General features: G+C 41.2%; 1 protein-coding gene across 1 annotated transcript in view; it reads right to left on the bottom strand.

Annotated features, from left to right (window-relative positions):
• The window catches only part of fto (FTO alpha-ketoglutarate dependent dioxygenase), a 133,695-nt gene that overhangs the window by 89,384 nt on the left and 26,438 nt on the right, over nucleotides 1-17,873 (bottom strand). Inside the window, exons 2-7 of the mRNA XM_057337847.1 lie at nucleotides 15,726-15,803; nucleotides 14,816-15,584; nucleotides 11,919-12,146; nucleotides 10,280-10,359; nucleotides 9,369-9,512; nucleotides 1,887-2,006 (exon numbers count right to left, since the gene is read on the bottom strand). Of these exons, the coding sequence (XP_057193830.1) occupies nucleotides 1,887-2,006; nucleotides 9,369-9,512; nucleotides 10,280-10,359; nucleotides 11,919-12,146; nucleotides 14,816-15,584; nucleotides 15,726-15,803 (1,419 nt within the window). The remainder of the gene's footprint in view (nucleotides 1-1,886; nucleotides 2,007-9,368; nucleotides 9,513-10,279; nucleotides 10,360-11,918; nucleotides 12,147-14,815; nucleotides 15,585-15,725; nucleotides 15,804-17,873) is intronic.

Here is a 17,873-nt window from a genome sequence, read left to right on the forward strand (position 1 = left end):
TTCATGAGGTACAGGTTTGAGACAGAAAGAGAGGGAGAAACACACACACACAGAGTTGTTTTATCAGGATGTCATTCAAATGGAGGGGTGAAAATTTGCATCACAACAGCCTGAAGAGCAAGAGAGAGAGAGACAAGAAAAGAGAGAGAAGGAAAACGAAAGAGAGAAACCCCCACGGGAAAGGAACGGTTTTAATAAACAGCAGGAAGAGGGTGAACACACGGAGAAATACATGGACCAGCAAAAGCCCAGACCTGCTCAGACTGCTGAAATCAAGACAAGCGCGGGAAGGTGAAGGAGACTATTCCCAAGAATGGAGATAAACGCGTGTCTCTGTTAAATGCCATGACTGTCTGTTAAAGAAATACAAACACTCTGCCATACTTAAATGAATTTAAATCAGGCATGAAAATATCAGATATTAGGAATTCAAATGAATATTTATTGCCTAAGCGCTTTCGCATTCATGAGAGATTTATTCAACCTCTAACAAATCCTGTGAATTCTCTAAGCAACTTATAAAATGCAGAAAACGGATTGATCATCGAGGTAAATGTAATGCACCCACAAATTTAAAAACAAGGAAAGAAAATTGAGTAGAAAAAAAGCCTAAAAAAGACACACCATTTTTTTGAGAGAAAAAAAAAGTATAACCTTGGATGCTTTAAGAATAAATACTGAAAAAATAAGTTGGTTCGAATTTCTCTCTCCTTGTGCCTTTAATGTTTAAATAAATATTTCATTATATGCTATAAATTTAAGTGCTCCTTTAATTATTTTTGTTCTTATTCAAATGAAAAACTGATATACAAATACATACAGTGTGTTCATTAAAATATATGCATAAATCCTATTTTTATTATGTTTATTTAAAAAATACACTTGACCAAAAAACAACGCTGCACTCATGAAATGAAAATAAAAATGCATGCTATAATGTAATTAACATATTTTGAAATACATTCTTTAAAAAACGAAAATAGAAATGCATCGATTATATAATAAAATGATATATTTAAATAACATACATTATTTGTTAAAAAGTACACAACAATGACACATGTACGTTTGGTGGATATCAAAGTTCGTAAACCGTGTCTCTGGACGAAAGGAGAATTAGTATCTCACAGTGAGACTAAGACAGACTAGTCTCCCTGCTACGCACACAAACACACACTGCGGGCTCAAGAGCCCGTTCTTAGCCCCAGCAGCACATTAGATGTGATTACTGCTCAGAGAGAGAAAGAGAGACTACGATGATGCAACAGTGCCCCCTACTGAAACAAGCTACAGCACTGAGAGCAGAGCACATACACACATATGGATCAAACGTGTCTCAATCTGCCAGGACTGATCAGTGGGTGAGAGTTAAAGGTATAAATGACCTCTGTGCATCCTTTCTAACACAGGCTTAAATTTGGTAAATTACTGAGAGATGACAGAGCTCTGCATACAGGGCTCATCTAAAGGCAGCAGGATTATTATGGGAACAGTAACACTGCACAAGATATGTGAAGAATCTATGTATTATAAAGAGGTGATTATAGAAATGTGGAACTTTTGATGTTGTCCATAAGGCAAAAGGTTATTTTCTTTGATATAAAAACGGATTCCAAAACTTCCTTATATTTTTCTCATGGATAGCAATACACAAAATGTGGACCGTTTTTGTTTTTGTTTAAGATGGGGTTGGGTAGAATATGCAGAAATGTGTGGAAATATGTTTAACAGTGCTGATAGTTCTACACTTTAGCTACCAATAAGCAATTGAATAAACCAAAATGTTTTGTAAGGGGCAGCGGATGCGTAGAACTTTGAATGATGGGCATTCTGATTCTGGGTGCTGATTGTGCAGTCCTGTTTACATCTCACTTTATCATTCTTACCATTCTCTCCATCTCTTTCCAGTCTTTCTCCAGCTGTTCCATAGGTTTTGTCCACCAGCTGCAGAATCGAGCGTAACGTCGGCCCTGGAACCAGTACTGCCTCAGCCACTCAAACTCCACCTGATGAACAACAGAGGATCAGCTTGTTAAAGCTGCAGTGTGCAACTTCCACGCCACTAGTGGTACCACATAGAATTGTAAAAATAAGCCAGCTCACGATTTAATACAATGCACAATACCTGGTTCACAATTACAATTGTATCACAGTACATCAACAAAATGAAACTGAAATTGAAATAACATCTTTATTTCTGAAATATTAACAATAAAAAAAAACGTTTAATATTTTTGTTCAAGATTTATTCAAGATCATTCAATTCAAGGTTAAAATTAAACCGACCACCGTATGTAAATTAATAAAAATTGAAAAGGTCTGTCACTGAAAGATTTAATTGATTTTCAATGCAAAATTAAAATTAAGAAAGGCAACCCTAAGAGAGAATGTCTTATTGCAATAAAAGCACAAAAAAAACATTAAAACATTGTATATTTTGACGCAGGTCACGTGTTGGCAACTTATCAATTTAAAGAGCCTTCGTAAAATAATATGTGACCCTGGACAACAAAACCTTAATGGGTCAATTTTTTGAAAATGAGATTTTTACATAATCTGAAAACTGAATAAATAAACGTTCTATAGATATATGAGTTGTTAGAATACGACAATATCTGGCTGAGATACAACCGTTTAAAACTCAGGAATCTGAGAGCGCAAAAAAATCAAAATATTGAGAAAATTGCCTTTGAAGTTGTTAATCAGGGGCACTGTGGCAGACCATCCACTCACAAAAATAAAGTTTTTATATATTTAAGGTAGGAAATTGATAAAATATCTTCATGGAACATGATCTTTACTTAATATCCTAATGATTTTTGGCATAAAAGAAAAATCGATAATTTTGACCCACACAATGTATTTTTGTCTTTTACTAAAAATGTTCCCGTGCTACTTAAGACCGGTTTTGTGATCCAGGGTCACATATGTAAAACAAAGGCCATAGCTTAAACAAATAAGCCATTTGAATCACAGAATTGTAGTGTCAACATAAGAATAATAGGTTACACTTTATATTAAGGTACACAATTTCATCACTAACTACTTGCTTAGTGATATAACCAATATGTATGTTAATATGTATAAAGCACATATTAATGCATTCTGCATTAACTTATTCTACATCCCTTAATAATCCCAAATAATTTATTTAAAAGGAAAAAACTACAAACCATAATAAAAACTACACACACATGCCTACGGTCATGTTTGGTTAAAACATGAAAAGAAAAATATATACGCTTTTAGGTCAGGTGTACTGAACCTGCATTACAGACACTGAGCTGTTGACATTCTTGGTTATAAACAAGAAAACACAGTCTGAAAGTCTTTTTGTCCAGTCTAGTCCTTGAGCAAGAGGTCAACCTAAAGCAAGCAGCTGACATTTACTTAACACCAGCTACAACGAAAACAGCAGTGGAGTATGTTTGATAGTCTGTAAAATGTGGTTGTCGGACAAAAATGTTTTCTGCTCTAGTCATTCTTCACTATCCCACTCTCTGGCCCCTGTGTACTGTATTGTATCAGCACACTGTGAAACAACACCAGTGCAGACGTCCATCCATTTATCAAACTCTATCCATCCATCAGTGAGCAATTTAGTAGCAGAACAGAGCAGCAGTTGGTCACCTGAAGTAAGTGAGGTAGAGAGACCGGGGAAGGACATTTTCATGGGGTGCTGGGAGTGATTTTCCAAACTAAACACCCATGTTAAGGTCACGCTAACAAGAAAACACAGGTAGATGTGCATGCTTTTAGAGGACAACGGATGCAGAACGCACATGCAAACCAGAACAACAAAAATGATTTAACAAAACAAATGCAAATGATCTCTCAAACACTTTTACATGGACACATACGTTTGAAGCTATAGTGAGGACCTACAAGCAGACCTGCAAACTCGGAAGAGGTGAAAAACGGGGAGGATGGGGGGGGGGGGCTTGTTGGGTTGTCACACCGGCCACAATTTGCTGGTCAAAATGTATTTATTTCAAGTGCACCACATGACATCTATGGAGCAGCAGCTAATAATATGATCGAAGTGAAGCTTATACGCAAATGAGACCCGTGCTGCTGGCATGGAATGCGCACGGTCTAATTTTGAGCTACAGGAAAAAGAAGTGAAAATATGGATTTTGGTCGAATTTGAGATTTTCATCAAAAATAGGTACATAATAGGTCACGCGATCCCAATGCTCCAAGTTGTAATTAAACATCTAAAATGATCTTTATTTGTCTACGTTTTCTGAGAGGTGCACCTTTCTAAGTCTAAGGATGTGTGTCCATCGGCAGCAAAGCGCCTGCGCGTCTGACGTTTCGTTTTTAAAACATGCAGGATTGAGAAAATAAAGCGCGGGACTGATGTTAAAAGAGTTATTAAGAGAGATAAAGTGCAGGACATGATTAATGCGAGTTATAAGAGCTCAAATAGAAAAAAAAGTATTAAGACCCTTCATTAAACAGAAAGTTCAAAAAGCAGATACAAGCAATACAAAAGTAATCCGTTCGGCTCCTCCTGACAATATATTAAAATATTATAAAGCGACTTGATTCTCTAAAATAAATATGAAATATCATCTGTAAACTACAGCTTCTGCAACTGAAACTTCGGACGAATATCAATCGCACCCAACTGCCTTACTCCCTTAGAATGGCAGAGCTCTAGAAGTGGAAATTCGAGGGGGAGGCAACTGCCCCTCATAACATATCCTTTTCGAAAACACGGGCGAACTGAATAATAAATATCAACGGCATTTTCTCTTTATCCGTTCGTCCCTTTCAGCAATGCTTTTCATGGGCGCAAAAATGACGTTTAGAACGCGCTTTTCCTGCCGCATCCGCGCCTGATGCTGTGATGTTGCCTGTAGTTTGCAGGTATGTCCAAGCTTACATACTTTAAAATTTTTTACATAAACCTAACAATAAATTTAACGCTAAAACAATCATTTTGACATAAGATTTAAGACAAAATATGATTTAGCCAATTCACTGAGAGAACCACTACAAATGTCTTTAAATGATTTCACTACATTTTCAAAAAAAAAAGCCTTTCAACTATTTGTTCACAGACATACACTATTTGCCTTGTACTCAACATCTGCGTCTTTGCTTGGTGCTGATCATAACGGTGTCATCACAATAGGAAGGGAGATGATGACATCTGCATTTCCTGTTTTCCTGTTGGTTGCTTTGTTCCCTTTGTTTGCTGCTACGTGACACCCAGGAGAGAAGTAAAGATTTATCACACACGTCGAAAACATCACACCTTCTAGCACCTACACACACTTCACTTTTCTCTCTTCCTCACCGCTGCTTTTCATTCTTCTTCATTGCTTTCATTCTTCATCTCATCAATCTCTCTTTCTCTCCCTCTACAGGGAGCAACAGAATACACCACAGGCTTTCAGTCTTTCTCCTCTGGGAATCTGCTCATCTTTGACTCTTTTGAAGTGATGAGTTAACCCTCCTAAGGATGCTTATTGTAGCCACGTGCATGTGTGTATCTGTGTACTTGCCCCAAATCTAAATGTAAGCACCTCATATTTGCCATCCCACAAGTGCAAAACAAAGCAGTGCTCCACAATTCATTCTCTAAACAACAGGGACCTCCGCGCCCTATCTAAGAGTTACAACCGCACAACACACAAACTGACAACACAACAACAGAACAGCAACAAAAAGATACAACGCCTTTGATGCACTGAAAAGAAAAAGTTGGATTTCAGGCTATCCTAATATTATTTATGTTATTCTATGTACATTTTTTTCACATTTATTATACAAAAAAATCCTGTAATGATGGTTCTTTGGAACACAAAATAATAATATTGTGATTCATCATATTTTTAGTTAGGCTGTCAAATGATTAATCGCGATTAATCGCATCCAGAATAAAAGTTTGTGTTTACACAATATATGTCTGTGTAGTGTGCATATTAATTTTATATTTATATACACATACATGCATATATTTAAGCAAAATATTAAATATAAAAATTAATAATAAATATAAATATATACATGTAAATATGTATACATGTATGTGTATGTGATTATTAACACAAAATTAATACGCACAGTACACAAACATATATTATGTTGTAATGAGGGAGGCGTGACGAGAGCCGTGGGAGGACGAAGCGAGGCCAGGACGCGATTGATAATGAGTGTCAGCTGTGTGTCATTCCAGCCTCCTATCTCTCACGGAGGAGATCGGAAGCATAAAAGGACGAACGGCAGGAGAATACGGCGAGAGAGGACCGGGCCCGGACATTTAAGTTTTGTTTATGTTCGTGTGGCCGGCAGTCGTCGGTGAGGGGCTGCCGGCCTTTTTACTGCTGGATTTATTGTTTATTTATTTTTGATTAAAGTGTTTAAGTGTTCACCGGTTCCCGCCTCCTTCCTTCCCGTTTGTTGAGTTTATTACAGTGGTGCCGAAACCCGGGAGGAAGGATTGGACATGCTGTCGAAGAGCCCTCGCCCCGAGGGGTCTCGCGGTGATGCGGAGTCGGGTAGCGCGGACGAGGGATGTCCGCCAACGGCTGCCCGAGGCGGTGGTGCTGGAGCGTGTGCCCGGATGGGACGAAGAGCTCGCTGCCGTGTGCCTGGGTTGAGGTGGGTTGGCTGCCATCTGAAAGGGAGCGGAGAGGTTAGCCCCGCTTGCCGTGGGCCGGAGCCTGCTGCCGTCCGCCAGAAAGAGGAGGAGCAGGAAGCGGGGGACCTGCTACTGGCTGCCCGCAGTTGGAGGAGCCACCACCGGCCGCCAGGACACTAGGGCCTCGCTGCCGCGCCCCTGGGTCGAGGTGGGATTGTCCGGGAGGGAGCGGAAGAGTCAGCCCCGCTTGCTGTGGGCCGGAGCCTGCTGCCGTCTGCCGGAAAGGGGAGGAGCAGGAAGCGGGGGACTCGCTACCGGCTGCCCTCAGCCGGAAGAGCCATCGCCGGCCGCCAGGGGGCAGAGGAGGCGCGAGCGTCCAGTACCACCGCATGGCACCGCGAGGAAGAGCATCTCGGCTGGCTGAGGACCGAGCAACAGCGTGTCGGGGAACCGGACCAAAATTCCTCTCTCCCCTTCTCGCCCCTGTCGTTCATGGTGCTTCCGTCTCCGTTCTCTCGTCTCGTCTGTCCATACCCCCAGGCGCTGGGGCCGTTGAGACTGGCCCCCCCGGGGGGGGAGTAAGCACAGTCTCATGGGTACCCCCCGGCCTGTGAGGGGCGATGGGGGTATGTGACGAGGGAGGCGTGACGAGAGCCGTGGGAGGAGGAAGCAAGGCCGGGACGCAATTCATAATGAGTGTCAGCTGTGCGTTATTTCGGCCTCGTATCTCTCACGGAGGAGATCGGAAGCATAAAAGGACGAACGGCAGGTTTATGTTCGTGTGGCCGGCAGTTGTCCGTGAGGGGCTGCCGGCCTTTTTACTGCTGGATTTATTGTTTATTCATTTTTGATTAAAGTTTTTAAGTGTTCGCCGGTTCCCGCCTCCTTCCTTCCCGTTTGTTGAGTTTATTACATATGTATATTATGTTTGTATATTATTACAAACTTTTATTCTGGATGCGATTTATTAATCGTTTTACAGCCTTATTTTTTTTTAAAACTGCAATATATTGTTTGCTTGTTATTCTTCGTGTCTATATTATTGTTGACTTCAAAATTTTGTACAATTCAGATTCTGATCAAGTGACTTTGATTTGGATCATACTGATCACATGACAGATCACATTGATTGACATGCCGAAAATACGTGCTAAAAATGTACAAATTTGGTTCAAACATGCTTGTTTCTTTGTTCCAAGAACTGAAAAACTGCCCAGCTGATGTTTTCCTAGATGCTTCATAAATACCCGTGTCGGGTATCCGTTTCTAAGCATCTATTTAAACTTGCCGGAACGGGATCATCTTCAGCTGGACTGAGATCAGACGCCCAGAGTTCACTTTCACATATGGCCGCCTTCAAAGAAATGCTACACTTTGTGTTGGTTCAAACCTACGCTCACTTCACACCAATACCGACCACTGAGAGACCCTCTACGGACGCCGGAGGCTACAAATGCTAGCAGCCGCTTTTGTGTCTGTCGTTCCCCCCCGCGCTGATTGTCTGTCCTTCTGTGTTAAAAGCCCACACAGTGCAGGGCGCTTTGAGCCAACATGGAGGCCAGTTTCCTGTGGAGCAGGCCTGCAACAGGCACAGAGCTGGAAACTATGAGACTGGCATTTAGAGCCAAACCGTCTGCTGCTGTGAGGTACTGAGACTAAATGCCACCTGCATATGCTGGAGGGGTGAAAGAGAGGAAAAGGCGGAAACAAAAGGGGTTTGTGACAGGTGGTCAAACTGTCTGTCTATCTCATCAGCATCACCATCCAGCTGAAAGTGGTGATGAACGCATAGCTACAGCAGTGGTCAGATGCTCACCATGGTGACCTGTATGCATAGCAACACAGCTATTTACAAAATCAAATGGGTTAAGGTTTCTAGACATCTCTTATGCACATCTCAACCAATCAATTTACCCAAAGCACCGCTGGGACTTGATCAATAAAGGGCAGTCTGTACTGTTTGCTCTGTAAACCCACAGCTACACATATGCACACATGGTCACATGTGTATGCACATAAGCTCAGACAATACAAAGTTTATAGATGCATAACGTACACGCACGAAACCAAGGGCACACGAACACGTCATTTAAACCTGATATGTTGAGGTCAGTGATGCCGTTTGGTCAACATTGATGTCAAACCTAGAGCGATGTGTCATAAGGAACCAAGTTTAAATGTGCGTGCACAAATGAGATTTGACAACTGTGGATATTGGTTGCTTAGACAACACTTCTCTTACACACACACCAAAAACCCTTCAAGGACTGCCTACACTGATCTCCATGCAGTCCAACACACTAAACAGAAGCTAGACGCAGAGCTCTGCCAGACCAGCGAGAAAAACTTGTATCAATAATAAATAATACAATACATCATTTAGGAACACCCACACAGGCACTAGTGGGCAATTTCAACAAAATAGCCTCAATCAGGTCAGAGTGTTGAGGTCCGTAACCTCCGGGGACTCTGTCGCCCCGGGCAAGGGTGTATTTATAGCACTTTAATATTTTTAGGGGGTTTTTAAGGCGCTGAATGGTAATCCAGGTGAGTCCGGGTTCAACCGAGACCTATACAAGGGCTGCACTGATGGTCAGGTCAATGAAAGAGCTATTCTATAGGGCCCAAAAGAATTAATGCCGAGCACAACCTTTAAGAAACCTTCGAGCAACCTCATCTGTTATGGTCTGAGGCAGGTGCTAGGGATTTGGTGTCATGAGTACACAATGTAACAATGGTTCGAACACACCTGCACTCACGTATACACACACACCTCGTTGTGGATGTCCTCGATGTGCTGCAGGGTGGAGGGAAGGAGAGAACACAAGCTCTTGGTGTTAGTCTCAGCATCCGTGTGCAAGTTCTCAAAGGCCTCTGAGCAACGCTTTTGTATGTAGTCCAGCGTACCTGTGCAACACTGAAGAAACAAGCAGATAACATTAAGGTTTTTATATGGAAGCCAGTTAGAGGAAGATATAGAAGAGGACATTAAAGGGATTGTCCCCCCAAAAATGAAAATTCTGTCATCATTTATTCACCCTCAAACCTGTATAAATTTCGTAGGAACTTTGGAAAAATGTTAGTTCATTTCTAGGACATCATTGACTACCATAGGAAAAATTATTATATGTTTTTTGTTCTGTTGAACACAAAAGAAGATATTCTGAAGACTTTAAGAAAGCAAACGGTTCTAGGGCACCTTTGACTACCATTGAAATTGTTCCTACTATGGTAGTCAATGATGTCCCAAAAATGTCATTTTTCCAAATATCTAATGTATACAGATTCGGAACAACTGGGGGGGTATTCATGACAGAGTTTTTATTTTTGGATGGACTATCCCATTCCTGTAGCTCAATTGGTACATCATGGTGCTAGCGACGTCAAGGTCACGGGTTCAGACCCCAGATAATGCACATACTTATAAAATACAGCCTGAACTGTAACACCGTGTCTACACCGGACGCGACCTGCACGACTTGACATGACACAGCTTGTTCTTATGGGATTGTCGCGTGTGGACCAAATGTAAAATTATAATGGGTTCTAATGCGTTCTATTGTCTTTTGTCGCATCGCACCGCGCCGCGTCTGGTGTAGACACTGTGTAAGGTGCTTTGGTTGTAAAGGACATTCGATTAGGAAACAGGTGTAATGAGTAGAGGACAATGGAGACGACTCTCACCTGTGCAACTCTGTGTGTGGAGCTGAATCTAGCAGTGTCACCAGCTAGAACGCAGTGCTGATGTGTTCGATTAAGATCATCTATAGACACAATGACATACACACACAAACAATAAGCAATTTATATATTCCCATTCAGACAAACAATGACAGTGCAAAGTGTAGTGTGTAAACATATTTGTATAATAGCAGTCTCATGCTTTTCCTTCCCAGACAATTCATTTCTCCTGTTACATTTTACCAACTTCAAAATGCATTGTATCTAATAATACATGGCATCCCTCAACCTGGACTTTGTCACATCCTCACCCTGAATCATTTGGCCAAATTTCCCTAATAAATATTTATCATTATTCTCTTCTCGTCAGCTGGCTGCTGTCCTCGCTTTAAAGAAGGCTTTTAAATGTATTGGGTCAAAACCTCTCCTTAGGTCTGTCCTCTCCCTGGAGCATTCAGCACAGGAAATCTTATTACCAGCTGGGACCGGTGTCGGTCCAACGAATTGTTCCCCCGCTAACCAGCCCCAAATTCCATTTTTGAGAATCCACTGATTAGATTTGCACATAGAAGTCTCAGGCATTAGTGGATGGAGGGCTGCAACAGTGATGAGAGAATGATGCAAAGATAAATATTGTAATTTCTTTCTCTCTCTCTCCCCCTCTCTGTTTCTTTCTTTCTCTAAAATAGAACCTTGATTTATTCAAAGGTTAGAGTGCTTTTCTTCACATCTCAGAGACGACAGTAGCTGAAACTTGTGTCACATAGCGCTGCCATTTAGACCTCGTAGCTTCAGAAGTGCAGCTTTTGATAAATTCAACAGCAAACATCAGACTTGGCCAAAAGGCAAAGTGTCTTTAACAGTTTATAAGTCCTTTTCCAGTCATTCTCTCACCCCCGTCCTATGCTCAGGAAGCCAAATATGACCAATTATTGCTTTGACTTTTCTTAAAGTCGCAGAGTGACTGTGCCATTAGTTGGGTATAAATAAAGTCTAGTTTAGACCAGATCTGAATACCAACAACAAAGAGGCCCAACCACTGCAAAGACATTCCAAACAGATGTAAACGTCCAGAGAGAAACAATAAAAGTGTGTGTGTGTGGAACAGAGGGAAAAAGCATTAGTCATGCTTGTACACAGAAATCAGAAAGTATAAACAGTGTCCCTATCAAGATCATTGGACGTCCTCTATGGGATATTTAGAGGAGAGTTTGTCCATGTGCGTGTTTTGGAGGAAAGGGGACGTCTGTTATAGCCATCACTAATAAAGTCAGATTTACTGAGTGTCTCTGTCCCACTCACAGACAGGGGTCACAGAGCTTTATACAGTGAATTGACATTTGGTTTTCTTGTCTGTTAATGCACAATAACATGTGGGGGCAAAGACAAGAGTAAAGAGATACACATGTAGAAAAGCATGTACATAGTGATGTGTATATCCGTTGGGAATGATCATTCATGGAGTCATGCACATGTGTTGTGACAATGTCAAAAACGTAATGTTTAATACAGAAACAGTGAATATAGAACTTCACTACAGTAGAATAGAACAGAATAGAATAGTGTGTGTGTGTGTGTGTGTGTGTGTGTGTGTGTGTGTGTGTGTGTGTGTGTGTGTGTGTGTGTGTGTGTGTGTGTCTACCTGTCATATAGTAGCAGTCTCCAGACTGCAGAGGCAGGGCCAGGCCTGGTGTGTGAATATCCCAGGCTACCTTTAGTCCAACTCGCCAACATGTCTTCTCTTTCTCCACTTCCTCCTTCTTCGAACCTTCGCCTTCTTCCTTCTCCTCCTCATCTTTACTCGTTCCTCCACCCTCAGTCTTGTTCTCTTTGTCTTTACACTGACCCTCTCCGTCTTTCTCAGTCACTCCTGAAAACACAACATACAAAAACACAGCTAGAGAAAACAAACATTTCTCTAAATGGAACTTTGACCTGCTGGTTAGAGACTCATAGGGAGCATTGGCTGTCACTACTGTACTTTTGAGCAAAGCACTTAAAGGGATAGTTCACCTAAAATTGAAATGATGTCATCATTTACTTAACCTCACATTATTCTGAACCTTTATGACTTTCTTCCTTCTGCAGAACACAGAAGAAGATATTTTGAAGAATGTTATTAATCAAACAACACTGGCCCCCATTGACCTCCATTGCATAAACACAAAACCACTAAAACATTTCTCGAGATATGGTCTTTTGTTTTTCAAAGAAGAAAGAGTCACATAAAGGTTTTGAACTGAATGAGGGTAAATAAATCATGACAGAATTGTTATTTTTGGGTGAACTATTCCTGTAATGCTAGATTGCTCCAATGAGGACTGACCACTACTGGTAGGCACTTCAGATACTTTATATACTAACTTACAAACCCATTTCCCTTTCCACCAAATGATCAAGAACCAAAGTGAGATACAGTGTAAAAGCAAATGACTGAGGTAAAGTAACAATGATAAGAGCACAATTCAGAGAGGGCAGGGCCGACACCCATCAGTGAAATCAATACTAAAACGCTCTTGGAAGCCTGAGCCCTGAGCAAGGCTTTCTCTTCGCTCAGCAGGGATAAATAGTAACTTAATTTCAGTCTGTGCTCTCTGACACAGCTCTCAAAGGGCCATCTGCAGCTAACGCAGCAGCACACACACAAAGCGGAAAAGATTTGATCAGAAACCGCAGTGGCGCGAACCAACGCCTGCTCTAAAGGAAATGAGCTTGATCTAGTCAGTGTTGGATGAAGAGTCGGACAGATTTGTCACAGAGCGACTTCACCTGCTGGAGTGACGTCTGGTGCCGGGTTTGAGCGAACAAGCGAGGAGTCTGTGATCGGGATGCCGCAGCACGGCCAACATACTCTAGAAACCCATCACAGATGTGTTAAAAGATGCATGCATGGTGAAACCCTTATTCAAAGGTATTCTCCAGAACACACGTAACCTTTAAAGTGCGCTAAGGTGAAATAAGAATCTATACAACATACAGATGTTATCCAAAGGGACAATAAAAAATACAACGTGCACGCACACATACTAACACACACGGCAACAAAAAAAAAGATGTACAAAGTGAAATTCCTCCGAGTACAAATCCGTTTCAGCTGGTCTGCAGCATTTCATAGCGATTTCTCTAAAGTGAAGGCAACGTTTTGTGCGATGCTCTGCAAGGGTGCGTACGCGCTGCAAAAACGTTCCATCAGGGGAGTTTCTCTGAAGTCTGGAACCGAGGGGTCAATTTTACCTCCAAAAAACAGCTGCGGAATAATTCCACACAAACTGACACATTCACACACAAAAACACACACGGACCATTCATGCGGTGTTTGAAGCAGGCTCTGGGGAGGTCAAGGGTCAAATCGGTCAGTAAGAGATTGGCGAAACAGAGCCCGTGGGGCAGGTGGTTCTGGTTAGCACAGCATGCTCTGTTCTGTCTAACTGACACACACACACACAGATGCCTGCTAAGCTGTTACTGTTAGCTTGACATTAAGAGAGACCGATGTGTAGAAAAACTTCTCATGTGAAATATGGAAGATCTGGTTCCTTCTTCATGGTATAAGTTCATGCAATGACTGGATGAGTGCAATCAACCCATCAAGTGAAATATGATTTTACACTGCCTAGTGTCATATTAACAGTTTTACATACTCAGCTGAGTGAGTTAATGAAAAACAATGAACTGTTCTAAAAGGTATGTTAGGAAGGAATATTATCCTTTATTGCTACAAATATCATCCTGAGCTTTTGATTTTTTTAAGACTAATAGAGTAAAGAATTTAAAAAACAACAAGGAAAGGGAATGGGTTTATGATTTTTCGCAGGACAGATTTGAACCTGCATCATCCATGTGAGGCTCAACATACACAGCTATGACACAATATTATAATACTATAATTTTTTTTTTTCTAACTTATCCTTCAAATTGTCGTTTTATTTTTCCCCAAACTGGATCTCAGATTATTTTTATTTTTTGGTATTTTATATGATTTTATTTTATTATATTATATTTATTATTATTATATATTATATTATTTTGGTATATATATATAATATTATTGGTATAATATCATGTTATTAATATTTTTATATTTTATATTATTTTACATAATAATGTTATATTATTTTACATAATATTTAATTTATATTTTTAATTATTTTATATTGCTGCAGATTGCCTGAGCCTCACAACAAGCATTTCTATGTACATATTGTCATTGATATCTGAACTAACAATATTATTTAATTATCATGAAATATTACTGGCTTCCCAACATTTTTATCAGCTGAACCAAAATAATCAAACTAATTTATTTGTAATCAATGATTTCAAGAAATGTTGCCAGATCAATAAAAATGTTGTTATTTGGAAATCATCTAATTCAATCATTTAATCTTCATGATAATATCATGTAATAAATTACAGCATTTGCCTCCCATGTAGTACTGTTGTCAAAATAAGCATGCTCCTGTTTGCATTTTGATCACAAACTCATGATGAACCCTGTTGGGAAACCCTGGTCTATACTAAGACTGTCTGACCTCTCACCTTCATTCGTTGGCTCTACAGGGCAGCTATAGCTGTAAACAGCGACTGGTGAGAGAGGCACCAAGTTCTCATCATGATGCCAGCCCACCGCCATCTTGCCCATGCCGTAATACGGCTCCTCCTTCAGTTGCGTCATGGCTGTTGGGTCCATGTAGTTGATGAGAGTAACGTTAAACTGAACCAGGCCGGTCTGAGCTGGTGGCATAATAGAGGAAGGAGGTGAGGAATGAGAGCAGCCCTGACCGCTATCTTCTTCCTCTTCCTCCTGATCCTCCTCAAGCCTCTCCACATTCTCCTGCTTCTCCTCTTTCAACCTGTCCGTAACATTCTCCTTACACGGACCCTCCCCAGATGCATCTTCACTGTTTTCGGTGTCACTGTGGGAACGTTTAACGCCTCTCACATTTGTCTGCTGCCGCTGCACATCTGTACAAAAAAACTGATTGAGTTCCCACAATGCTTTGCAAGCGTCCCTCAGGTCAGAGTCACAGCACGGTTTTTCTTTCTCGTCTCTCTGTCCGTTTTCTCCCTCACAGTGCCAGGGGATGGAGAAGAGACGTGTGTCCAGATAACGGTACGTGTAGCCCGCCTGACCGACGAGGGCGCGCGAAACGGCCGTGAAGACGTCGCGATCTCGGACACGGACGAGATCTCTGAGGAGGCAGCCATGGCGATGTAAAGTGACCAGAGCAGACTGAACCTTCTCGTGGAGACCGTCGGGCAGGCAACTGGACTGCCGTAGAGCCAGTCCGGCATAACTGGAATCCCACTGTCGATGTATAAACACAATCAACCATAAATATGCAAATATTAAATACATAAAAACAGCCTGTCTTTTTTACTATGCAATATCAGAGTATGTTTGCGAAAAGTACTGAAGTATTTTGGAGATGTTACAAGGATTTCTAACCAGTTCCTGGAATCCAGGGTCTGTAGGTGAAAGGTAGGGAATCCTCTGTTCTCCCAGCTCCTGTAGAAGCCTCCGCCTCTGTAGAGAAACCAGAAATAAACAAACTTTACAGTAAATTCAAACATACAAGTCTTGTGATCTGTCAAGACTGTTCATTCTTTATGTTTGGGGTCCCTCAAAAACAACCCATAGGCATATGTAATTCAAGATTTAAAGCGATAGTTCACCTTCAAAATGAAATTTCTGTCAGTATTTATACACCCTCTTGTCTTTTCAAACCTGTATGACTTTCTTTCTGCTGCAGAACACAGAAGAAGATATTTTGAAGAATGTTGATAACAGAAAACCGTTGGTCCCCATTGACTTGCATTGGTTTTGTGTCCATACAATAGAAGTCAATGGGGACCAATGGTTTTTGAAAATCACAAAGGTTTAAAATGACAAGAGGATTTTTAAAAATATATATATTTTAAAGGTGAATTAATTCTTTAACATGCCTGTTGTTAAAAAAGAAATGTAAACTTTTTCCAAGATGCATCTGTATGGGTGTCAATTTGACTTTTAGTATTTTTTATTCAGTTTTTATTCTGCATTTTATCACACTATTTATCCCTTCAGAGCACTGAGAGAATGTGTGGGCACAGCCTACAGTGTACTGCCAGATTTAAGTCTTATCCTACACTGTCTGTGGGCACCATATTGGAACAACATACTGGACTTTAACAACCAAGATTTAACCGGCAAAAATAAAACCGAAACAAAAATAAAACAAAATAAAATAAAAAAGAATCTAGAAACATCTAGAGAAAGTCACATATTGACACATTTAGACTATCAAAGAGCTGCAGATGAGAAGAGGGCTATTGCGAAAACTTAAGGCACTTTCACTAGTGTCTCCACCTAGTCGAAGAGAGTTTCCCAGAATCCATTGCTGCCATCTCATAGCGCTCCCGTTCATGGCCTTCTCAGGTTTTTATGGCTCTAGCAGGCAGCAGAGGGTCTTCTCAAAACCACATAAACTACGGCCTTCTATGCTTTGCTCCTCTGTTAAAACTCAACCTGCTCTGCCCATCAAAGGACTTTTCATTGGGCTGCATTCCATTCTGACCTGTAAATCCAACGGCAACCGATGTAAAACTCTGATACCCAAATAAATCTCGCAAGTGCACCCACTCTTGTCCCTCCCTATACGCACACGTCCTCTTATCCTTCACCGCAGGTGCGAGAGAGACGGCGTTCAGGTGGGAGGGTTGGGGGCATTACGTCAATGACCCTGATCTGGCCTCGTCCATCGAGGAGCTTGTCAAGCAGCACAGCAGAATGGTCGCGCTGTTCACTTAAGCACACAGACACACAGCTGAGACGTTAAAAGAGGGCCGTATATATGCCCCGTATTCCCTGACATTTACGAAGACGGAGTTTCACATTTCAGACATGTTAATAATGGCAAAGTTTTCACATGGGAAGTTTTTTTTTGCAAGGGGGCTGAGTGACTAGACTTTGTCTGAATGGGTCTTGACTTTTAGAGTAAAATAAAATGTCCTGTTAATATCATTAAAGTAACTGTATTAAAGAGGTTATGTCCTGATTTAAGAAAGAACATGGGGGTGCACGTGTGAGAGTATGTCTATGTGCTCATGAGTGGAAATAGGCTTGTATAACAGTTAAAGTTACTCCAAGGTTTTATAATAATGGTGCAAAGAGGCCCTTACTCTAGATGCTTGACTTCCTGAAGGTGAGCTGAAACTCGCCTCTGCTTTTGGATTCACTATCAGTTCTGAACACAACATTGAGCACTTTTCCACCATCGCGCCGAATCGTTCTCCTTGCTTAATCGTTCCACTCCGTGCCGATCCATGCCAGCCGGTATGTAAATGGTTTCATTTTCCACCGCAGGGCTGACAACGGAAATTTTTAGAATGTAAACACAAACGCGTCACGCGCTGCCTTGGTAAACACAAGAGACTGAGCTATAACGGCTCTGCGCGCATTCATTAGCACGATTCAGCACGGTTCTAAATTCCGAGCTGAGAACAGTGTGCAATCGTGTCGTGTCGAACCAGGCTCACATGGAAACATAACTGTAACCATTTCAGACTGTGCTTAGAACGATTCGGCGCGATGGTGGAAAAGCGCTCATTTTATATT

This window comes from Triplophysa rosa, linkage group LG1 (genome assembly GCF_024868665.1).
Source record: "Triplophysa rosa linkage group LG1, Trosa_1v2, whole genome shotgun sequence".
Lineage (NCBI taxonomy): Eukaryota > Metazoa > Chordata > Actinopteri > Cypriniformes > Nemacheilidae > Triplophysa > Triplophysa rosa.